The sequence below is a fragment of the Paroedura picta genome, chromosome 1, assembly GCF_049243985.1.
Source record: "Paroedura picta isolate Pp20150507F chromosome 1, Ppicta_v3.0, whole genome shotgun sequence".
In the NCBI taxonomy this organism is placed as follows: domain Eukaryota; kingdom Metazoa; phylum Chordata; class Lepidosauria; order Squamata; family Gekkonidae; genus Paroedura; species Paroedura picta.
The window spans coordinates 37,579,610-37,605,325 of record NC_135369.1 but is presented as its reverse complement, the minus strand read 5'-3'; the positions used below and the strand labels follow the sequence as shown (position 1 = coordinate 37,605,325).

Here is a 25,716-nt window from a genome sequence, read left to right as displayed (position 1 = left end):
TCACTACAGGTTCTGCTCTTCAAAACAAGAGCATTATATATGGAATCAGAATAAACAAAACAATTTTGCAAGTTATCTGGGACACAGTGCACCAGATCTTCTGTGCAAGCATCATTAATATGAATGAGAATTGTACAGGAATATGGTCAGAGTTCTTGTGAGGATTCCGTTCCAAAAGAAAATCCTGACAGATCAGACCCATTAAGATAAAAGCTTTTAAACTATTCTGTACAAAAGGCTATCATAACTCTTAAATGGCATTCTGTTGTAGTAATGAAATTTCCCAGTTACGACATTCACACAAACATTTGAAGACTTGTTTGAGAAGTTCTTTTTTTAAAGATGCTTTGACCATAGAAGTTAGTCCAAAGAATCTCCTCCTCTTTCAACATGCCCAAAGTTTATGAAACACGGGGTTTTAAAAATCTACATTAAAAAATTTAAAGACTTTAAAACCCTCCTTTGACCTTTCTTTGAGAAGCTTTTCTGGACCTCCCCGCCCAAAATCTGCAGGTGATGATCATGGATGGAACTTGTTCATCCCCAGCTCTTCATCTTAGGGGTTTCTCCTTCCCCTAAGACATTTTCAGTATGGTTTCAGGTTGGACTGTATGACAGCGATAGCTCTGGTGGGTTTAATTGATGACCTGTATCTGAATATAGACGATGGCCATGCTTCTTTGTTATTCCTACTTGATTTATCCGCAACCTATGATGCAATAGATCATGTCCGAGAGGGTTGGACCAGAACCAGTAGGTTGAAGTTAATTCAAAAGAATTTTCAGCTAAGCATCTGGAAGAAGTTCCTGATAGAGCTATTCCTCAGTGGAACAGGCTTCCTCGGGAGGTGGTGGGTATTCCTTTGGAAATTTTATGGCAAAGGCTAAATAACCATTGGACAGAAGTGCTGATTCTGTGAACTCATGCAGATTGTGAATGTGTGGACAGGAAGGGGTGTGTCAGTGCTTGGCTCTTGTGGCCTTTTCTTCCATGTCCAGGTAAATCCCGATTGCCACTTTGGGATAAGGAGGCTAATTTCCCCCAGGCCAAACTAGCCAGACCATTCTGGTTTTCGGGGGGGGGGGTGGGGGGATCATCTGGGCATGAAATTGGGGGCACTGTGGGTGGGCAGGTAGTTGTGAGCTTCCTGCATTGAGCAGAGGATTGGAGTAGATGACCCACCAAAAAGGCTTTTTCCAACTTAATTTAGCCTGGAAGATGACCACTTACCTTGACTCAACCAATCTGGCCACTGGAGAGTGATGTGATCAGCCAACGCCAACAGGCTGAGAGTCCCTAGCCCCGAGAAGAAGAAGAAGAGTTGGTTCTTATATGCCGCTTTTCCCTACCCGAAGGAGGCTCAAAGCGGCTTACAGTCGCCTTCCCATTCCTCCCCCCACAACAGACACCCTGTGGGGTGGGTGAGGCTGAGAGAGCCCTGATATCACTGCTCGGTCAGAACAGTTTTATCAGTGCCGTGGCGAGCCCAAGGTCACCCAGCTGGTTGCATGTGGGGGAGCGCAGAATCGAACCTGGCATGCCAGATTACAAGTCCGCACTCCTAACCACTACACCAAACTGGAAGTATGCTTGGCCTTGACCTGGACCAGGGCTTTTTCAGCCATAGCCCCTGCTTGATAGAATGAGTTCCCTGATAAAATCAGCACCCTGATGGAACTCATTGAGTTCTGCAGGGCCTGCAAGATGGAGCTATTATGATTGAGGCCAGCAGAAACCCATCAATACAATCTGACAGAACCTTCCTTATTTGGCACCCCCTCTCTCCCTCTCCATTCCTTCCAAAGGTGGCTATACTAATTGGTTACATTTGGTGTCATCAGAATAAGGTTTTACATAATTTTAATGTCTAATTATTGAATAACTGATTCAAGTTTCTGTAATTCATAGTTCTATGGCGTATTAGATGTATCATCCTACTGGTTGTGTTGGTTTACTTTGTGTAATCTGCCTTGAATCTCAGTGGGAAAAGTGGACTATGGATAATGTACATTACATTTAGGCTCTGGGCAAAGGTTTCTTTGTATTTTTGTCTAACATTCTCTCTCTTTGGTCACCTTCTACCTGTAGTGCAGTGAAATCACCTATGTCTTGTGTTATATTGCTGTTGCTTTATTAAATTTCTTCTGAAGTCATTTATTTATTTATTGACCAGTTGTTAGCTGCTTCAGACAAAATATCTTTGGAGAAAAGTGGGCTAAAAATCTAATTAATAATAATATTTGGGGGAAAACATTGATTTTTTTTAAATTAAGAAAGGGAGAATACCCATCCCTGTTCAAGGAAATGAATGCTCTTTGTGGCTACTTGTGTTTTCCAGCATAGACACTTTCAGAATATTTAACCTTGAGCTCCCAGAAAGGAATAACATCATAGAGAAGTTCCAAGAGGAGTACGCTTCAAGAAAACAAGAGCACAGCCCTCCACTTGAGTGGCGCAATACCCCTCAACCACACCATATCAAGTTCATCAAGACCAATGCCAAGTTTTTAAATAAACCAATCTGTTATGTAGACACAGATGACACGAAAGACAAAGAGGTGAGGGTTATTTATACATTATGAAGCCAAAAAGAGGTTAAATAATTGAGCTGACATAATTTGCATGTACCATGAGAGATCTTTGTTGAAACATCAGAGAAGGGGTGTAGCCCAAGGGTAATGAACATGACTCTAAGCACCATGGTGAACCTCTCGCATCTTTAGCTACCAAGACTGCAGGTAGCAGATTAGGGGGAAGACCATTATCTGTCCAAGATGGTGATGTGCAACTGCTAGATGAACTGAGCTAGATGATCTAACTTGGTATAAGGCAGCTACATAAGTGTATCTCTGTTGATTTGTGTTGACCAATACAATTCTTTCCTTTGTCTGTAAAGGGTCATTGGTGGCCGCGTAGTGAACCGTTAGCATCTCGTCCTAAACCACCTTATGACAAGCAAAGCACTCAAAGAAATGATTTCCAGGATCCAAGCTGTAAATTGTCTTGGCCTATTAGGTACAGCAATGTGCGTTTACCTTCTCATGGAATAGGTAAGGCTAAATCCCCCCCCCCCGAAAGAAGATAGTAGCAAATGAAAACTTTAGATTTTGCTGTTTAACAGTTTCATTGACATTACATAGTTGAAAACTCTGTTGTTGCTTAATTGGGTCACTTCCTAGTGCAGCATGAAATGCAGAGGCAAAATACTGCAATATAATCTCAATTGCTAATTGTTCAAATGTTTTGTATTCTCTGCCTTAAGTCACTGCAACCCTGCATAGAATCACTTTAGCTAAATTCAGTGTGTGTGTGTGTTTTGAACATCTCCCATGGTTTCAATGTGGTGGTCATGGAAAGTACCATCAATGGCAACCCTCTAGGATTTTCGAGATGCTCAGCAGTAGTGTACTATTATCTGCCTCTGTGTAGTTACGCCAGACTTCCTTGTAAATCTCCCACCCATGCACTAACCCGTGCTAATCCTGCTTAGATTCTGAGATCTCATGAGGTTGGGTTAGCATGGACTATCTAGGTGAGGATAAATAATTTCAGATACAAAACTTCATATAGTAATGGGACTAATCTTACTAAAATGCATTTTGTTTCTCTGAATCGGTTGGTCTCTGTACACATGAGATTTCCCATAACATGTAAACTGGTAGTAGGAATTCTATCAATGTAAAACTGAAGAGCCTAAATTACCTCAGAGTATATATTGTACCATTGTGTCATAAGTACATATAGGCCACTCTAGGATAAGCAACCATTGTTGCTCCAATTTTATTTATTTTTAGTTATATTTATATATAGCCAATTCCAGCACAGCTGGCTCAAAGTGTCTTTTGAAGGTGAATGTACATCATTTTGCTCCCCTTCCATTCGGGGTTGCTACTTTTGGAGGGGGCCTTTCAATAATACTCCTTATCCTAAACTCTCACTCAGTGGGGGAACAGGGGAGTAACAGTGTTGACTGATATCAATATGTCACTTCCTGTTTCATGGCCAGAAATGACATCAAAATGCCCTAGGAACTTACAATATCACTTCCTGTTCAGCTGGCAACCCTACACTCCACATCAACCTGGGCATGTAGGTCCTTAGACCCTTGGAGTGAGCGGCTCTTCAACAAATCATGATACAATAAGCACGTTAATATTAGTGTGCTTGGAACTTGTATATATTTTTATGATAATTTCACCATAAACCATTTTATTTTGCTACCAAACTATATTGCCTGTGCAAAAGCAACAGAAGAAGTTTGCTAAGGTGTGTTAGAAGCATTGCAATGATACAATGAAATATGTTTGTTGCTTTCTAAACTTCTCTCCCACATCAGTGTAAAGGAAAGTACATTGATCACAGTATTTTGATGACTGCTATACTCTGAAGGACTTAAATGGACTCCGGGGAATGGTAGAGGACAGGAAGGCCTGGAGGATCATTGTCCATGGGGTCGCGATGGGTCGGACACGACTTCGCACATAACAACAACAAATACTCTGAAGGAGTAAATTGTACATAATAGTATCACTGTTGTGAGTGTGTAGGCATGAGGCACAGCACTCTCCTGATGGTAGAAACTGAAGGAAGCACTGGCCACCAGCTCCTCCCAAGGCCTTGCACTGATTCGTACAGACCCTTGGCTACAGGATGTCCCTGGCCCCTCCATCACAGTTCCTTTCTCCATGGCCACTTGGACAGCACAGAATGCTCCTTTATTATTTTTAGCCACATCATTGCCATTGGATCCAAAAAGAGCATGACAGTGTTGCTGCTCCATGCCCTTTCCAGGAAGTGGGAGTTGGTTGCTTGAGAAAGTAGATGAGCACAGCTCTGTTTCCTCGATTGCTGCCAGACACTTCTTCCTCTGGGAAGTGGGAGATTCCCAGTCAAAAGTGAGCTTTCAGGAGTTTACCTGCTGCATCTCACCTTGATACTGCCTGGTCTCCCACCCACAGCCAGGGTTTTCCTCTTACATTTCTCCATGGAATGCCCAGTTGTCTTCCATCCCTTGCTTTTGGAGTTTCTGCATTTTAGACACTTTGCTTAGCCATAATTCTTCAAGTACTTCTGGTTTCTAGTTTTGGAATGGAGGAAGGTGAGAGCTGGAAGGGGGCTGAAAAAAGCATTCTTGTTTGTGCCATACATACTTGTCCTATACCTGTCCCATAGTGCCCCTAATACCTATTTGATTAAAGATGGCAATGGAAGGTGTGTGTATCCTTGGAAGCAATTACACAATTTTCATCTCTTCTCCCAATAATTCAGCTTCTGCTGCTCAGTCTGCAAGTTGTCTCCTTTCATCTGGAGGCACCTGAAATATGAATTAAAGAGAACAGTGCCTCCCTTTTTAACTTCTCAATGTCCTGATTTCAGCTTCCTGTACTTTTCTCATGGTCTGGCTATAAAGTTGGTCTGCTGGTTTTTTGCACTTGACTCTCACAGCACATGTATGATAAGAATGAGCAAGCTATTTTGGCTATGAAAATTCACTCTTTTATTCTTGCTTGTCCTTATTTTGACAATGTTAGTGGCCCCTGATTTATGGAGGAATTAGTTTTATAGGTATACAAATGCACAAATGTGTGTATTTTTGCCATGTGCATGTTGGGAAAAATTGTGATGTGACCCTATTAACTATGAATGGAACAAGTTGGTGTTGCTCCTAATAGTCTCTGAAAAACTACTCTTGAAATTCATAGGACTATTGAAAACATCATAGGACTTGTGGCGGTAGTTAAATTCAGAAAAAAAGATGACCAGTGGGAGAAGTTACAGTATTTTGTACTGTGTGGAGGAAGCTGACAGAACTTTCCCTCCCTCTTCTGTAATAATTCAGCTGAATGCCCTCAATTCTATTGTTGGGCAGTTGGTATGGGACAGACAAAACTACTTCACAAAACACATACCTTTCACACAGATTCCTGCCACTAGAGGTAATAATGGTTACCAGGAAAGGTAGTATTAAAGGAAAATTAGACAAATTTGTGGAGGACAGTTAACATGGCTATTAACCATGATGCTTAAACAGAAATTCAGAGGTAATATACCGTATTTGCCGGCATATAAAACGACCCCCCAACATTTCCACTCAAAATATAGAGTTTGTTACATTACATTACAGTGCTATGGGCCACTATGGGCAGCTATGTCTACCCCAACTGAAGTGCACCCGGCGTATAAGACAAGGCCCCCACTTGGAGGCATATTTTTCAGGGAAAAAGTCTTATATGCCAGCAAATACTGTAATTCTGAAGTCCCGAGGAACAGCAGCCAGAACCCTGTTTGCAGGCCTGCTGGGGTATTTGGTTGGCTATTGTGTTAAACGGTATGCTGGACTACACTGCTCTTGTGATCCAGTGTTGTTCTTACGTTCTTATTTTGTTTCTAACAATGACCAGCCAGCTGCTTCTGGATACCTGGCTACATCCTTCCCACAGCAGTTAGCATTGAGAGGCAGCCCCTGACCAAGGAATTTCCATTTAGCTATCATGACTAAGTGTTGTTGATAGACTTATCCTCCATTAATTTGTTCAGTTCTTGCTTGTCCTAAAACCCCTTCTGCTTTGTCTCACAAACAGCTCTACAGCTCTGCCTCTGCTTCACTTCTCCATAATAATAATTCAGCACCAATAAATATTCATCTTGTTTATGGATGATAGCTAGTTAGGCTACACCAAGCACACACCCAGAACATGACATTCCCCGTCGCACCCCTGAGTTTATAAGGAGAGGAGAACAGCTTCCATATGTCCATGTGTTTATTGACTGCTAAGGCAGAGTCGGCTGTCTGTCTGGATTTGGGCTGAAGCTCCTAGAAACCAGAGCATATTCTGCCATAGAGATGTGGCACTTAATGGCTGTTTTAGTTTTAAAAGCTGTACACAACTGGAAATGCTGTAAGAAGTAAAGTGGGTCTGTCTTACGCAGGGCTTTGGACATAATGTGTTGCTCTTGGATGTCAATGTATTTAAGTCAGCATTTTGGTGCTCATTAAAAACAATGACCACTTGACAGCTCGTCTTTTTGTGGGCATTAGTTTAGATTCATAGGAGCTGAAAAGGACATCCTGGGTCACTAGCCGTAATGCGGGGCTTTGTGCTTGGATTCGCTGGTCTGATTCTTAAGCCACTCCCGGCAGTTGTTTACCTAGCCTGCTTTGACCTACTGAGCCACAAAAAAAACTGTGTCTGTGGGCCAGTTATGGGAGACGTGGTATTTTGGGGGCCTTGCATAGACCCTTTGTTTTGAAGATGATGGGGGAAGGGCATCTATGGGGGTGAGCAGGATGCTTGTTTGGGGCACGGGCAGTGCAGGTCAGCAGAAATTTAAATACCAATCCTCTAAACGTCTTCTGAAACCATGTTACCGGCCTAGAGAAATATTATGTTTTAACAGCACTGTTACTGTTTTATTGCTTTTTAGTAAATATACCCCCTTCTGTTCAGAAAACTTCCAAAGTGGTTAATGATAAAACAATTTCATTTCATTAAATAAAATATCTGTAATTATTGGCTGAACAGATGGGGGCAGGAGCAAATTTACTTCTTAAGTTAACTATGTATGAAACTTGTAGCCTTTTTAGATTTAATGCTCAGGTGTGCAGAGGCCCAGTTAATATTGGGACCACAGCATAAAATAGGGGGGGATGGGGGATAGGTTGAAGTTTGCCTCTTGAAAAGAGAGTGGCTTGGCATGCAGAAGACCCCAGGTTCAATCCCTGGCATCTTCCCTTTGAAGAAGAGGAGCTTTTTTTTGTACACTGCTTTTTAGGATTCTCAAAGCACCTTATAATTGCGTATCCTTCCTGTCCCCACAACTGACACCCTGTGAAGCGGGTGGGACTGGGAACTCTGAGAAAACTGTGACTGGGCCAAAGTCACTCAGCTGGCTTCAAGGGGTGGCCAGACAGTGGCTCTCCAGATGTCCATGGACTACAAATCCCACGAGCCCCTGCCATCATGAAATCCAGGAGAGCTGCTGCCAGTTTGAGTAGACAATACTGTCTTTGATGGACTGATGGTCTGATTCCGTATAAGGCAGTTTCTCTTGTCCATGCAACAGCCACAGGAAGGCACTGTTTGCTCTGTTCTGACAGCACCCCTCTGACCCATAGGGCAGATTCAGAGGACAGAGGCACTAGCAGGCAGCAGTACCTCAAACTGGTTGCTTAGTAAGTATTGGCAATGTATAAATGGATGCTATTTGGATACATTTCTACTCATATTTTCTGATTAGAGAAAGAAAAAATGCTATTTTGAGCTTGGTTCCTCCATAGAACTGTTTTTCATGCCTTGCTGCTAAGGAAATCCTTTCTGAAACAAGGACTTACTGGAACCTCATGAGCATTGCTTTAGCTTTCAGCATTGCCTAAAGGAGAGACACTTGTCCATGGACTATTTCCCCTGGATTAATTTTGCTTCGTATGAAGTTTTGTTAATATAGTCAAGAGACTTTTTACTTAACTTTTTTCATTGTGTTTCTCAAGACACAGATTCATATTTTGGCCACACGATTCATCATTTCTTTTGTTCTATTGCCCTGTTGGGACAGCAGACACCTGACCCAGTAGCTTTGGTGGATTATGCACCCCACAGGATGATCAAGCATTCTGGGCATGGGATTTGTAGCATCACATGCAGCTGAGACTTCAATATAATGAGCAAATAGAATAAAGCAGGGATGGGGAGGAGATAGTCACTAGTTGGAGACTACTAGCCAATTTGAGGCAAGCCACCAACCACATGCCTACTGTTCCCTAGGTTGCTTGCAAAGGCTGTTGGGCTATCTGGCTCTAATCCAGCTGGGTACTTCCTTGTGTTTTTAGGCAAAAGAGCATGTTCACTTAACACAGATTAGTTATGCTTTAATAGTTAAATCTCCTCGCTGTTCTATTTTGCTAGAATGCCTGGCTTGAATCCAGTCATGCTTAGGCCAAAAGGAAATGTATTTAGTGCTGTTCTGCTTGCACAAGCAATAGCACAGGGGTTGCAGCAACACACAGCATTTCAGTCTAACTGAATGGTGCATATGGAGCAATGGAATGTACAGTAGGTGCTTCATATCGAGGTCCCACATTCGGGCCCATCCGGCAACAGCTGCACTGGCTTCCTGTTGAATTCCGGATCAGGCTTAAGGTTCTGGTAATCACCTTTAAGGCCATCTGCGGTCTGAGCCCAGTGTACCTAAGGTGTGAAGAGGGTAGGAAGACCTCTCCATGGCATACAGATCCCAGGGCCAGGATTGGATTGACTTTTTAAAAGTATTTTTCCTCAGGTCTATTGGAGTTATAAACATTTAGTTTATCAGGTCCAATAGACTCAAACCGAAAAATACTGATTTAAAAAGTGTGCACGTCCCTAGCTGCACATCCCTGCTGATGGGCATGCTTAAAGTCATAGGTTTAAGCCCAAGAATCAGAGGAGGCAATACTGGTCAAGGGAAACAATGGTCTAATTCAGTATAAAGCAGCTCTATATGATCAGCATCACTTCCCCATAGTAACTTAACCGCAACCATAAGACTTGCTGTCAGTGTGTAATTTGAGTAGAGAACATTGTCATGCCCCGTGTGTTATCCATTCAGATTTCTTTGGTTGCGTCCAAATGATAAAAAGGTGGCCAGCACAGGCTAGTTCTCTGCATATTATTCTATGGTGAGGGCTTTGCCTCTGTTCAGCTCAGAACAGAATGTATCCACACCCTGCTCGTACAAAGAGCAGTATATGTTCCATAACAATATACAAGCCTGCTGCAGTGTTCTCCTTTATTCTAGAATGGATGACATCCTTTCTAAGATAGATGGAGGCATGGAGAAAAGACCACTGAGGACATTGCTCTGTTAATAAGCAACTGGCTCAAGAAGACCAGTTCTTTGGAAAGGCGCAATTACACCTGCTCTTTTCTTCCATTAACTTTTTTCTTGTATTGCTTTCATACATTGCCAAGAGACTTTTAATCACCTGACTTTTCATCATCATCCTATACTGATGTTCCCATTTTCAGTTGTTTGTTTTGCACCAGTTGCATGCCACCTGTCATGTTTAGGCAGCAGAAGCAAAAAGAGGCCACCACTTTAAATTACAATAACTCTTGTGAATTCTTACACCAGTTTGGTGTAAGAAAGCCAGTTTGGTGTAGTGGTTAGTAGTGTGAACTTCTAACCTGGCATGCCGGAATCGATTCTGCACTCCCCCACATGCAGCCAGCTGGGTGACCTTGGGCTTGCCACAGTGCTGATAAAACTGTTCTGACCAAGCTGTGATATCAGGGCTCTCTCAGCCTCACCCACCTCTCAGGGTGTCTGTTGTGTGGAGAGGAAAGGGAAGGCGATTGTAAGCCACTTTGAGACTCCTTCAGGTAGAGAAAAAAGCAGCATATAAGAACCAACTCTTCTCCTTCATAAGAAATTGCCTTGGCAGCAGCTGCCCCAACAGCATAAGGAATTTCCCTGGGTGATTCAAGGAAAGCTACAGCAGCCATTTTATACCTGGCTTCACTTCCTGTGGCAGCCATTTTGTAGCTGTCCCCCATCATATCAAAATTACAGTGGTGTCTACAGACTCAGAAAGGTTAGGGACCCTTGATGTAGATTATCTGACGGGGAGTGTAAAGCATAAGAATACTTAAACATTTCCTACTTGCTGTCTGATGTGGTGCCATTCAAAGGGGGAGATTTGTTTCCTATTGTTCAAGTCCGTTGTAGAGTTTTTGTTGCCATTTTGATGCTACAAAGTTAATTTTATTTATGGCTGGTGGTTACAAGTAGGGCTACCTTTCAAATCTAATATATTTCTTCAGGCACAGTTCCTTGGAGCAAAAGTTAAACAACACAAGATGGAATATGGTTTTTAACATTTCCAGGATTTGGCTTTTGAGCTTCAGGGAAGCTCTGAGAACAAAAGAAATGCACTGGGCACACTGCCTTGATTTGCTGGGAAATAGACGGACTCTGGAATTTAAGAACTTTTTCAGTTTTGGCTTCGGTCATGCCAGATATATGATTGCTCTTGGAGTCCAGGTAGGAGATCTGGCACACAGAGATTCTCCAACTGGAATAGACTGGGATATCTTATAGTCACAGTTCTCCAAAATATAGTTCTTTGGAACAAGTCATATTGTTTTCACATTCCATGCAGCCTAGTCACATGTCAGACTTTAGAACCATGAGGGCACCCTGATGCCAAGTCCTAGAGTGCTCTTTCTGAGGACTACCACATCCATATGTGTGCTGTTCATGTAGCTACCATAGTTTGCATGATTGAAATGCATTCACATGGGGTGATGGTGCACATCATTGCTTTCTGAGGACTACCACATCCATATGTGTGCTGTTCATGTAGCTACCATAGTTTGCATGATTGAAATGCATTCACATGGGGTGATGGTGCACATCATTGCAGCTGCAGAGAGAGCTTTTATGTGGAAGTATTGATTCTTTCATAGTCTCTAAATAAGTGCTGCAGGACCAGTATTAAAATGCTCATGCAGGGATTGCTGTTACATCTGAATGGGACCTTATTATGAAGTAATTGTGTTTAGACTTTAAGAATAACTATGATTGATCAGAGTCAGCTTGGTGGAGTGGTTAAGAGCACCTGCTTCTAATCTGGAGAATCAGGTTTTATTCCTCACTCCTTGACATACAGCTAGCTGGGGTTACTTTGGACCAGTCACTGTTCTCTTAGAGCTCTCTCAGCCCCACCTACCTCACAGGGTGTCTGTTGTGAGGAGAGGAAGGGAAGGTGACTGCAAGCCACTTTGAGACTTCTTTGGGTAGTAAAAAGCAGGTACAAGAAAAGCTCTTCATCTAGCTCTGTAAATTGTTTTTACTGTGGACAATTAGAAAAGCTCATCAGATGTGACTATTACAATTACATGTTGTGAGCCTCTGGAAGCTAGGAATATCGTCTATTTCTGAACATAGCTCAATAAATAAATCTAAAAATGGAAAAAGTATGGAGACTTTTAAAAAGTCTGCAAACCGCAACTTACAAAGAGAAAAAGCCACCATTTTGAGAGTTGCTTAGCAACTCAATAAACAGCCAACAGCAACATGAACGGTGGGAAAGAAGGCATTGCTAAGTGGGTGGGGAACAGATGAAGCAGTAGCAGGACAATGGAGCTACCAACTGAGGTAGCAAAGAAGGGAAGAGGAGGGCTGGGCAAGCCAGGATGGGAGCGGTAACTGTAGAGGTAGCTGCAGAGAAGGCCGAAGCCAGTACAGCACAGGTGGCAGGGAAAGCAGAAGGTGGTCAGGAGAGCAGCAGAGCGAGGACCCTACAGGCAGTGGGAGAGAGAGCCCCCTTGGTGGTGGCTGGACAAGCAAGTGAGGAGGTAACAGCAGAAAGGTAGTGGGTGGAAAGGCAGTGAGGGGGCAGAAAGAAGCAGCAGGAGGAAGGGGGACCCGTAGCATGCTGGGATTTTCCTCCCCTTGCAGGTCCCCACATGTAAGGGTACAAATCAGACAAAAATATTCCTCACAAGCTTCCCAACAACCTCTAACTGATTAGTAGATTCTGTGTAATAATAGACCCTCACAGAGAGTCTAGGACAGAGCTCTATAAGTGCAAAGCATCCTTTGGACACACAAGATCCAGCACGTCACCAAGGCAATAAACTTTGGCATCTTCTGTATTTGCGTACCAGTGTCTCACTTCAGAGCAGCACTTCAACAGAATGACGGATATAACTCTTAAATGAGAAAAATCCTTTATTCCCCTTGCAAGATACAGCGCAGAAAATGGAATGGCAAGAATAGCAAAATGAGACAATAAAACAGCTGTATACAGTAACAATAATGTAACCTTTGCCTGTGAATTATTGGGGGAAACTTGTGGAGGAAGGGAGACTGATCTGCATTAAGGAAAGCAGGAGGTGTTTGGGGGGAACAGGGAGAAGGAAAACATAAATGAGCCTGATCTTGAAAAGACAGGCAAGTCCAGTCCAAGGGCCAGTAATGAAAAACAGGTCTGGGGAAGCTCACTGATTTCAGCCAAATAGTTGGGGTTCAGAAAGAGAAACAGCCTTAAGGTTGAGGAAGCAAGGGTCTGGAGGGTGATTTTAATACACCTTTACTTATATCAAGAAGACTGTGACTTTACTGGGACAGGAGTGGACTTAGGGTAGAAACTTGAAATTTTACTGGAGTGTTGGAAATTAAGGGGAGTTTGGATGATGAGATTAGTGGTTGAGCTACAAAAAGAAAATGGGTTGTCAGTGAGATATGCCCAGGCTGAAAATGGATGGGGCAGGACTAGAAGTTCTGCCAAAGAGCTTTGGGAGTGGGGGAGTTTGGCAGAGTCAGGGGCCTCTGTTACTGTCCAGCAAACTTGGGGCAATTAATTCATAGCCAAGGTTTGAGGGAGATCTAGAGGCTTGGGACAAAAGACCTATTATGATTGTAGAATGTCAGTGGGTGGGCTGCTCTCTAATTTTTGAGTGTCCACTGGAGTTCTTGTCATTTCCAGCCTCCTCCCTAATTTAATATCATATTGGATATTTTATTCTAAACTGCCAGAAAATCTGGGGGGGGGGGTTTCCCCCTGTGTGTATAGGTCTTCTGGGCTTCAAATGAGAAACAAAACTGAGGGCCTTTTCGCACGGGGATCTTTGTTGCAAATTGTTTGCGGAATGAAAAATCGCCATTTAAAATAGTGGAATTCGTCGTTATGCATACCTGCCTTTGTAGTGGAATCAGTTGCGTTTTTTAGCGTTTCCCACAGGCTTCCGGTCTCGGCAGAAATCGCTAGAAAGGAAGCGCTATTGCCGAGCTCATCCCGCCCCTGGCCGTCAAGCAGCCAATGGGCAGCCGTTAGCATGCTCCCAAACAGCCCCTTTCCCTTTAAGAAAGGTTTTTTTTAAAAAAAAACAGACCCATAGCAACGAATCTAGGTAGATTCATTGCTACGGAGAGACCCATCCAGCTGCCTAATGTGAGCTGTCGTTTGATTGTATGATCGTTGGCACGCTGCCTCGAGTGATAAAAAAAAAATCCCCCCCCCTCTCACGGGCCCGATTTTCGGCTGAATTTATGTGTAAAAAATAAAGGGACTTTATTTCAGCAAACGGGCTTTTCAGTGGTTTGTGCTTAGTGACTAAAGGTGAAGGACTGAAGCCAGGGAAGCCTCTAAACAGAAAGAGGCTCGCTGGTGCGTTTATCCCTGCTCGCTCGGAGAAAAAAAAATGGCGATCGCTTCGCCGGAAGTTTGGAGGAGAGAGCCAGGGGGAGGGACTTTGAAGAACCAGCAACAATGGTAACGCACAGGTCTTTAGCGCTACTGTTGCAGATTGGTTGCAGGAGTGTATCGCTATCCGGAGGGTGAATCCACTTTTCTGGATTCCCCTGAAAGCGCTACAACGAAGCGCTTTTTGCGGGTCGGTTTCAGGATTGTTGCAGATTGTCTACGACGTCGTGGGTTATGGCAAATTAGTAGCGTTTCCAATTAGCAACCATTGTGCTATTTTGAAGCCGTGCGAAATGGCCCTGAGAGTGGCCCCCCAAAAGTAGGCATTTAAGAGGGCTGTGCTTCAACATCTGTCGAACCCTGATGACTGCCAGCACAGACTGTGCCAATCCTGAATTGGAACTGAACTTCCTACATCTAAACCCAGGCATCCATGTCAATGCCTCTGAGCTAACAAATCCACCCTCTGGTATCTATTTAGCATCCTTTCATTATCTGTTACAATATTATCATAATGAGAAATCTTTGAGGCAGGGTAAACTGAGTGGAATCAGCTGTCAAAGAAGATGGTGAATTCCCCCTTGCTGGCTGATCCTACATTGAGCAGGGGGTTGGAATAGGTGGCCTGTATGGTCATGGCTATGCTGTAAATTTATGACACAGTAGGAATTTGAATCTGGGTCTTCACCTAGCCTGCTGTGCCATATTCCTGGCTTTGTGGGGTTCCACCTGGCTCAAAGTATAATGGTAAAGTGTAGACATATCCCATATCTAGTTTTCAGTGTGAATTTGACCATTTTCTATTCCAGTTCCACTTGCATCTCCTCGAATGCCAACCAGACTTCCAAGAATTTTCCAAGAGGAGATCTCTTTCAAACATCACTATAATGCCAGGGTAACTCCCTGTATCCCCTATCAAGGGAAGGTAAGGCAATGTGTATCCTGTGCTATGAACATTATGCAGGAAGCCAGAAGGATGTGTTTACCCAAAGGTTTCCAGCACATTGTTCTAGCACTTGGGAATATGATTAAGCATGCTAGAACTGCCAGTGCTAGGTATGAGTAAATGGCAGAGCTGCTGACCTGTTGGCCCTGGCATCAAATATCATGGCCAGTTACTACTCTTTGCCTTAACGAAGACTCCCGGGATAAAGCAGCAGACACAGAACCATGCACGCTCATGTTGCTTTCTGAGAACAGAAGGTTCAAAGTAACATTGATTAGAATGTGGAACCAGCTTGGGCCATTCACTTTCTCTCAGCCTTCACAGGCTTGTTGTGAGGATAAAACAAAGGACTTAGGAAGCATGATCTCCTTTAAGGAATCATAGAATCATAGAGTTGGAAGGGGCCATATAGGCCATCTAGTCCAACCCCCTGCTCAACGCAGGATTAGTCCTAAGCATCCTAAAGCAAAGGAAGGGTGGAATAAAATACAAGAGATAAAAACTTCTCTGTTAGCAAAGCAACTGGTTCTGCTTTCAGGGCAGTGTCATCTTGCTAGATGAATCTGGTCCCCAGAGCAACTTTACGCCAACCCAGGGCTAAAGCAACTGTTGTGAACAACAAGAAGGACATTGCAGCCTTAAAGTTTACATTTCCTATGACCTGAGCAACAGAAGCATTGCCTCTCTGTATCCAACTAGGAAAGTAATAAATTGACGGTATCCTCAATGAGTATTTCCAATTTAGAACTGGGGATTTGGCTTTCAATCCCTGGTGTCTTCAGTTAAAAAAAGCATCAGGCAATAGGTGATATGATACACCTTAGGATCTGCTGAAAGTCAGAGCAGTCAGTATTAACTTTGATAGACCAAAGGTGTGACTTAGTTTAAGGCAGCTTTCCATGTTCTGTGACTTAACCGTCCCTCCCAAGTATTAATTAAGGCATGGCCGTAGAGTCTTGTGGAGCTTCCAGAGGAAAGAAGAATTTTCCCCCTCAGTTATGAGAGAATGAAAATGTGTTTTATCTTAATAATTAATTCTGTGTATATAAATATACAATTCATAATTAATGTTGTGTATATAAATACAAAACATTGATGCAGGGCCTTAATAGCAAAACTAATATGTTATGATACCTGGCCACATACATTCAAATATAGAACTGACAGCAAAAGACTAGAGGAAAAGAAAAACTAGAAAAGCAGAACGTAGCAGTCATAATCCTCCACCAGATATGCAGTCCTAAGCAGAGTTATACCTTTCTAAGCACATTGACTTTGGCAGACTCCAAATGGGTGTAACTCTGCATCGGATTGCACTGTAAATGTTTTTACATGCGTGGAAGTAATGGCATGCACCACTGCAGTATGAACTGATTCTATTTCTTTCAAAAACAAGCCTAATCCTACTTGCACAACTCTGCCTTTTCATCTGCATAACCACACAGAGTTCTGTTTCTTGGTCACAATGAAGTATGGCAGAATGTTGACAACTAGTGATAAACTTGGGTCCATTCCGCACAGCGTTAATATTGCTGAAGTCTCACCATTGTGTAACATTATGCATGACGTTGTACACCATCTGCAACACTTCCGCAAAAATTGTTTCTTTGTAGTTCTTTTTGGAACTAGACTCTTGAGAACAACCTGCAACATATCTGAAAAAGACATGTGCGTTCTCAATATAGCGGTAGCAAGAGTGTTCCTTCCTAACCTCTTGCACCCGAGTTTCCGGCGTCGCAATCCCATTTCCCCCCCCCCTTAAATTGGCAAAAGCAACGAATAAGCAATGCTTCTTTGGCTGAAATCCCTCCACAAGCAATTGCCTGTAAAGTTTCCGAGCACAATACAGCCCCCTGTTCGACACTGCCCTAATTTTGGCCAGAAATTGCACTGGGGGGGGGGAGGATTTTTTTAAACTGTAAGAGCATGTAAACAATTAAGTGCCAGCTCCCACGCCAGCGAAAAAGGTCCTTCTGATACATAGAATGAACAAATATGCATTGTTATAGGTGTTTTCGAGTAAAAAAAAAACAGTTTTTAAAGGGAAGCACGAACACAACAGTTAATTGGCTGTTCTGTTTGATTGATGGCCAGGGGTGGGAGGCAGCATGGAAAAATATTGCCTCCTTTGTTGCGATTTCGGCGAGACCGGAAACGTGTGTTACGAAAACAGCGCTAGTGGGAGAGCCTTTTTTCTGAGAAAAATGGCTGTGTGCGTTACCAAGACCTGCCACAATCGATTGCAGCACTTTTCAATAGCGCTCAGATTTAGCTACATTGCCGGTTGTGCGGAATGGCCCTTGATTATTGCTTTGTTTGTTTGTTTATTTGTGGAATTTTGATACCGCCCTCCCATAAGGCTCAGAGCGGTTTACATAAAATGTCATGAATATGAATAAAATGTCCCAAAATTGAATGTAACAGATTATAGCAAAATATTATAACAGAATTACAGTGTGACAACAACTCTCATCTTTTAACATGAACCTGTGGGAGGTCAGGATGGCTCAGACCATGGAGGGGGAGTTTGGGAGTTTGGGGGACCAACAGATGTTGGTGAGTTGGCTGATCTCAACCAGATGCCTGGTGGAGGAGTTCCCTTTTACATGTCCTTTGGAATTGTGGTAGTTCTGGAAGGGCCCTGATCTCTTTAGGGAGCTCATTCTACCAGGTGGGGGGCCAGGACCAAGAATAAATACGCATATTGAGCAACAATGTCATGTGTTAGAGGCTGCTCAGAACCCCAAAATCACAAGTTTTGCTGGTCTTTGTAAGCAGAATTTTGAAATACAAAAGATGGGCAAATGTGGGAAAGATCAAAGTGACAATGAAGAGTCAATAAAGGGCCAGGAAAAGTGGGATTATACCCGCTCAAGTTAGTTCAGATTCCTGCAAAGTCCAATAAAGCTTGGACTAGATCTCTAAATAATGGATCTTGTTATCACACACATTCTGCTTGTTCTAGTTCTGTTTTTTGTTCTGTTCTAGTTCTGCCTTTTTAAAAATAGTTATCCTGTTATTTCCATGTGACCCTTAATGACCAAAGTGATTTGGAAAGGGGCAATAAATCTTTTTGGCCTGCAAAAGGCAGAGATTTAGAATTGTATCCATAGCAACCCATGTTGGAAGAACTGAAACTGAATGGGAAATAGACTTTGGCCAGCAGAAATGTATGCAAGTCACACACTGCAAGCACCAGAACTCTTGTGAAGCTGAATATGGGGTGGGGTTGGAGGGGGCAGGGAGGGCAATAGGTAAGTTAGACTTTCTTTGCTAATCTTGCCCCTCCCCTGCTCCATAAATTAGAGCCACGGGTGGCTCAGCCATTCTCCGGTTCCTCCTCACTATCATAATGTTTCTCCACTGGCCAGAGGAGAATGAGAAGGATGCTGTGCCAGCACTTGAGCTAACAGATGAACTCAGCCCACAGATGCATCTCCTCGCCCTTACACTCCCCTGGTTAATATCAACCTTTCCTCCCCCCCCCTTCCAGAAACAGGGTGCTTTTGTGTGGCGAGAGATAAAGCCAGCGAGGGGGATTCAAGTTCCTGAGGGAACTGCAGCACTGACAAGTCCACAAGGGTCAGATCCACTGGAACAGCCCCAAGTGGAGAAGGGAAACTGTATGACCTCACCCTGCCTGTGCTTGCCGGATTCCCAGGAGACACCAGATTCCGACCCTGGCTTATCAAAAACAGACATCAGTGTGGAAGCCAAGGCAGACCTCAGTGCCTCTGAGAAGAGAATGAAGAGCGGAGGGATTTCTCAGAAAGACAAAATGGATATTGGCTATCCAGCCGGAGAGGAACCTTCCTGTCCAGTGAATGTGGCTTCCCTCCATAAGTCTCAGGACATCTTACCTCCGCTGCCTAAAGCAGAACAATGCCCAGTAGAAATTCAAATGTCCTAGAAGGACCGTCCAAGTGAGGGGGAGTTGGCCTTGCGCAATGTCAGTCACGCCAAACACTAACTGACACCAGCAAATTGTCCAAGGCAAGACACTCATTCTGTCTTTATATAACAACAGCTGCAGCGTGCTTTGATGCCTCCAGAAAATGAGAGGGTCAGAAACTATGAACCTTTTCTCTTTTTTTACCCAGTGGTGCAGTTGGATTTTTCTTCACAAGTGCCTGTTTAAAATTATCCGGGTGGTTCATTTGCAGGGGAGAAATCTGTTCTGTTCAGTATGGACTGATTGTTAAATGATAATGTCAAAAATTAAAGTGAACATGTCATTTCACTAACATTTAACTGTTTCCAGTTGTTTTTGAAAACTGATTTCGCTTTTGGGCTCCTGTCTGATATCTTTGAAGTAATGCATTCTGAGGTCATAATAAGAACTGCAAATGGTTGCATGTAAGTGCAAGAAATATGACTTTTTGACTGATCTGGTGTCATCCTGTGATAAATGGAGGCTGCTGTTGTTTCAGTAGGAAATGAGGACAGTTAAAGGGAACAATTTGCTCTGGTCTGTAAGAATGCAAGTTATGTTCCATTGCTCCGCACAGTCAGGAAGGACACCTTTATAGTAACCTTCACTTTTGCTGTAACATTTTCCTGGAAATGCTGAATGGATTTGATCTCAGGTCAGGAATGTAGCTTAGTTTTCAAGTGCTTATATAGATTTCTAATGTCATGCCTTTTATTTGAAGCCTGACATCTTCCATGTGTTTTTTCTCCCTGTTAAATAAGCCATTAAGTCAGAAAGAGCCTTGTTGGATTAGTCTATCCCAGCTCAGCATTCTAATTCTGATGGTGGATAGCCTCTGAGAAACAAGGAAGTTGGAGGAACACAACCTTCTCCTGTAGTCTGTACTGTATATCCAGCAGTATACTGAACATGGAGGCTCTGTTTAGCTATCATGAATAAAAGCCACTGACAGACTTCCCTCCACGAATATACCACTTAACCTAGTGGCCATGGTCATGGCTTATGAACGGAAGTTCTTAACAGCTGGAAATTTACCCAGTAAATTTGTTCCTGGAAGCAGGCATAGGGTCAGGTCCTGCAAAAGCCAATGTTGGGGGTTCAGGGAGCCTTGTGGACAAGCATGTGGAGGGAGGAAATTCAATAAGAAAGGGCAATTGGGGGAAATCACCCCTTCTCCATTTTGCATGAATGGAAAATTTGCAGCATCTGTGGGAATAAGAACTGTGGGTGAGTTCACTTAATTCCCTCTTTCTTACTGTAGGGCTGTCAGGCCCCATGCACATGATATGTTAGTGCATGGCTCATCATCCTTTCATCTTCACTGTCCAGCAGAAGCCATACCAGTCATGCATAGGATCCATTATGCTTTGGGATTAGTGCTCACAGATGCTGGGGGCAGGACAAGACATGCACACAAACCTTCTGGAAGGAAACGTACTTGCTCACACCTCATTGTGAGTGTTCATAAAAGCTTGCTCCCTATTTTTGGAACCCATTTCTATAACAGACAGCCAAGAGACACATCATTTTCTTACAGGTGCACCTATAAAGTTTGCAGCAGTGCAAGGACTCCTCTCATCTGTGTTGCTTTGGATGAATTTTGCTCTTTCAGATCTGTCTTCTGTATTTGGCTGAGTCTTCTTTGACTGGCCTGTCTGCAGAATCAGAACATGTATGCCCAGAGCACATTTCATTCTGCAGGATAGTCATGCTAGCCCCAGATTCAATATCAGCATTGCAAACTAACACAGTCTCATTCCAAACTGTCTGAGGACATGAGTCCGCCTGGAGGGAAGTCCTCGTAAGCAGTCAGAAACAAATCAATGAAATGCTAAAATGCTTTGGGGAGTTCAAAGGACCCCACCCACGGAGGAAGTTATTCATTGTGTCTCTGTGTGAATCATTCCTCCTCAGTCTTCACTGACAAATCTCCACCTTGGACATGGTTGGAACATTCAGTTTCTCCCATAGCAAAGACACAACAGAACTCTATATAGCGATTCTAGCCTTGCCTCCTTCTAGTCAAGAGGCAAGTTGATAGGAAATGTATACTAGCCATAGACTACTTATGTATTGGTTTCCCACTTTTCTCTCAAAAGGGACGCAAAGCAGTTCAAAACAGTAAAATGTAAAGTTGTATGAATTCACTGGCATTGTATGCATCTGGGAAGGTACTACTTGGCCCAATAGGAAGCCACAGAGTTTCATTTCTTTTTCCAGACCCAGAGATTCTCCAATGTGATATTTTGATGCAAAATATCACATCTATAGATGCATGCTACACCACCCCCAACCAACTTCTACAGCAAGGGATCTAGTTCTTGATCCAGTATGAGAGATCTCCATGTGTGGGGAAATGCCATAAGCATGTAATATTGAGATTCTTCCAAAATTGGGTGCTGAGGAGGAAGGACTCCTTGGAGAAGAGCCTAATGCTGGGAGCGATTGAGGGCAAAAGAAGAAGGGGACGACAGAGAATGAGGTGGCTGGATGGAGTCACTGAACCAGTCGGTGCAAACTTAAATGGACTCCGGGGAATGTTAGAGGACAGGAAGGCTGGAGGATCATTGTCCATGGGGTCGCGATGGGTTGGACACAACTTCGCAACAGCAACCCAGATGAAATATACATACTTCTAGTTTCTCATCTCCCAGTGTTCTTATTCATCAAAGAGCTGGGAACTGTCCAAATTTCTAGGAGCTTCACCTGTGTGTTCCCATAAAGTGCTGTCAAGTCACAATGTATGGAGCTTCTTTAGGCCAAAAATATGAACTCTTTACTTAAGCAAAGGTTACATTTATTAAGACAGCAAGTACACTTATGCCAGGCATTGACGAAACTGGGGTTCAAGGCACAGGTTAGAGGCATATATGTTTCCCTGATCTCCCCCACCTCCCCCGGGGAGGGGAATCCCATACAACTGGAGACCTTTGCATAGTCAAAATGTTCTTATAAGAATCCAGGACATGGGGACTGGGAAACACAGGAGATGGTGCAAGGTAGAGGAGAAGGAAGTGAAAGAATACAGGGTGGGAATGAGGTCACGATAAACCGTACATCAAAGACAGACTGCTCTAATTAACACAAGGCCAAATTCTAAGCACCTAACTATATATATATTTCATGGCAGAACCTGAGGGTTTCTGACATACCACAGAAATGGTGATCTTGTTGGGCAGGGATTCCCAGTTAGGGTTCTGGGGTTATGCAGCCTTTCCCAGAAGTTCAAATGGCCACTGACATCACTTGATGTCACTGGAGCCCACTTTCCCTGTTGCTCTACAGGTCTAGCCTCTTTCTCAACAATGGAAGCAGTAAATGATCAATTGATTGATTGGCTGGATCCCACATCTGCACCCACTTCTCTGAAGGGGCATGCCACCATTTCTGGGGTTCCTGAAATGTGAAAAATATTTCAGAGGTTCCTCCATGGTCAAAAAGTTGAAAAAGGCTGCTGCAGGGTTTTCAATGCCAGGGTGATTTGGCATTGCTTTCCTCTGTATGGGGACTCTGGAAATCCTTGGTGGTCTCCAATCCGAATAGTAACCAGGGCTGAACCCACTTAGCTTCTGAGGTCTGATAAGATTGGACTAGCCTGGGCCCTCCAGGTCAAGCACCTGTATATGCTCAAAGGCCTCTTCACACACGACCTATGCCATCTTCCCCTCTCCCCCCTTGAATCCTGCTTAGTGTGGGACAGAAAAGAAAGGTGGTGGTGGAAAGTGCCATCAAGTCACTGATGATGTATGGCAGGGGTAGTCAAACTGGCCCTCCAGATGTCCATGGACTACAATTCCCATGAGCCCCTGCCAGCGAATGCTGGGAATTGTAGTTCATGGACATCTGGAGGGCCGCAGTTTGACTACCCCTGATTTATGGTGACCCCAAAGGGTTTTCAAGACAAGAATTAAGAGGTGGTTTTCTATTGCCTTCCTCTGTGTAGCAATCCTGGTATTCTTTGGAGGTCTCCCATCCAAATATTAGCCAGGGCAAACTCTACTTAGCTTCCAAAATCTGATAAGATTAGGCTATCCAGGTCAAAGCTCAAGTGAAAGGGGGGAAGGAGACCCCCCAAACATCAGAGTAGGTAGAGCAGACATGTCAACCAGATTCTGAAGCCCAAAGAGAACTAGTATTTGGGAGACAGTGAATATCATTTGTGAAAGCATCCCAAGACTAAAATGCAACTGGGGTATCAGTCCCCAGGTAGCGTAGATCCCACTGCTTTCATCCAGCTACAATGGCTAATTGCCTTAAATTTGTTCTTTGTTTCTCATTTCAGTACGTCCATCTTTAGCTTTTGACCTTAGTCTTGCATTGTGCTTCCCTCTTATAGATTAAAGAGTGTTTGCTTTTGAGGGCTCTCTCTTCAAGAGGTCCTTGAACGTTGGATAACAAAGCCTTCTGGCAGAGAACCCCCTCTAGCGTTAGATGCTGACTCAGCTGTGGAGGAGCCTGTTTGGCCCTGTGATTAACTGGAAAAATTAATTACATAAACCAGCATGCTGAAATAAAATGAGTTTAAAAGACACCACGTGATAAGATAACTCAGCTTATGCAGCTGCAGCTGTTTGTCAAAGGGAAAGAAGACAGGCATAAACCATGACTGAGACAGCTGCAAATATTTGTGGGCCCTCAGGCACAGGGTCTCTGGGGTCTTATCACAGCCCCTTTCCTCTGTAATATTTCTGGGTCTGCAGATAAAGACTGACAGAATGGCTCAAAACAAATATGAAGAGAGGTTATGTTGTCAGCATAGCAGTCTCTCAACTCCGTTCTAGTACAAAGGATATGTGATCTCTGGCCAAGTCCAAAACTTAACCACTTCTTAACACTGTAAAATTTAAGGGACTGGTTCTAAATGGTAAGGAATAACCTAATTGGCAAATCCTACCTATCACGGCATCCTCTCCTCCCCATTTTTCATTTCTCTTTCCCTCATTCCCCTGCAATACACATTTCACAACTCCACCAGAGAGGGACTCTCCCATCCCCTACATTGAAAGGGCACCTTGTGGGGTTTTTTTCCACCACTGTTGCCAAGTGCACTTGTCACTGAGCAATGGGTCACATGTCTACTGGGCAGCTGTCCAATCCTACCAAGTCTTGTCATTATCCTGAACCAAGGCTAATAAAAGCCAATATTAAATCTACTGGGTTTAAAGGCTGGACTCCACTTTTGATTATTGACCCTTTCATGGTGTGGCTCCTTTAGACTCCTTGGTCTTGTCTTGTTGTGTCATGTCAGAAGCCAACCTCTACATGAGCAGAGTCTGTGTTACAGATCTTGTCCATATATGATCCCTGGCCCAAAAAAGACATGTCTGGCCTCAACCAGGGCAAGGACCTTTTCTGTCCTGGCCCCTACCTGGTGGAATGAGCTCCTGAAAGAACTGAGGACCCTGTCAGAACTGGCTCAGTTCTACAGGGCCTGCAAAATGGAGCTCTTCTGCCAGGCATTTGGTTGGGGCCAATAAACTGCAACATTGCCTTGGCCTCCTCTCATGCACACCCCCTGAGACCAATCAGAGTGATGATTGGCAGCACTAAAAGAGTTAGGAGCAATAGTCTCTGTAGCATTGTCCCGCCCTTGTACTCGCCCTCCCCTCTCCACTTTCTGCTCTGAGTATGTTTTTTTTAATGGCATAGTCTGCATTAGAGTGTGACCACAAGGGCAAAATACATTGTCAAAGTTAAAAAGAGGGCGGGTGTGGGTGTGATCGAGCAGCCTTCTCCTGATCATACGGGGGTCTGAGCAATTTGTTTTTAAGCCAACCATCTACACAAAATGACTTTTTGGGCTCCAGGGATCATGTTCAGCATGCATGTACACACACACAGGCAGGGGAGCAGAAGCAATGAGTCCCATCAAAAGCCCTGGCCTTGGCAACTGCCCCATCTTGGGATAAGCTGATGCTGGCCTTGCTTGAGCTGTCAGCTGGCTGTTCTGCTCTATGCCTATTGGACCTCTGTACAGAATGTGAGGCAATACCCCTTATTTCAGAAAACCTCCCTAATGCAGACACCCTAGTTAGAGTCTCTAACTGGAACATTTGATCAAGAAACTGTAGATCTAGGCAGCCATTGGTCAGAATCCTCCTGAACCATGATGAGAATCCTTTGAAACACCTGGCATTTGTAAGGATCATTTATACTGACTAATAAACCCCATGATGGTCTCCAGCACTAGCTGCCAGAAAGCAACACATTTCACTTCAATATGTGCAGTGACTTTTTGTAACATTTCAAAGGCATTGTTCAGAAGCCTGGACAAGAGGCATGACTTCAGAAAGCAGCTGCACAGATTCTCTGGCTGGGTCATTGATCTGTGAACTAAAAATTCTTCAAAGCACCTATAAGGAGATAAACTGGGGGAGGGGGAGGGTTAATGTCCTCACAGGTCAATAGGAGAGCCTTAAGTAGCCTGCCTCCCACTTTCTTACTTAGACACGCTGCAATATATGCTATTACACAACACCAGACGGTATTCCCTAAGAGCACTCAAAAACCAAAATGGTGTTTGCTTACATTGACTTCCTCATAATCACACAGAGCCAGAAGAGACCACAAATGGCCATCCAGTGTAGCCCCACACCTTCTCCGGGACTTAAAAATCACACACTCCTGACAGGTGCTCATCCAATCTCCTCCTAA

At 43.7% G+C, this 25,716-nt stretch overlaps 1 protein-coding gene across 2 annotated transcripts in view; it reads left to right on the top strand.

The window, feature by feature from the left end:
- The window catches only part of CIMIP6 (ciliary microtubule inner protein 6), a 34,342-nt gene extending 14,965 nt beyond the window's left edge, over positions 1 to 19,377 (top strand). For both annotated transcript variants that reach the window (XM_077334222.1, XM_077334231.1), the window contains exons 2-5: positions 2,339 to 2,558; positions 2,897 to 3,050; positions 14,995 to 15,110; positions 18,625 to 19,377. In XM_077334222.1, the coding sequence (XP_077190337.1) occupies positions 2,339 to 2,558; positions 2,897 to 3,050; positions 14,995 to 15,110; positions 18,625 to 19,041 (907 nt within the window). In that variant the 3' untranslated portion in view covers positions 19,042 to 19,377. The remainder of the gene's footprint in view (positions 1 to 2,338; positions 2,559 to 2,896; positions 3,051 to 14,994; positions 15,111 to 18,624) is intronic.
- Positions 19,378 to 25,716: the final 6,339 nt, after the last annotated feature.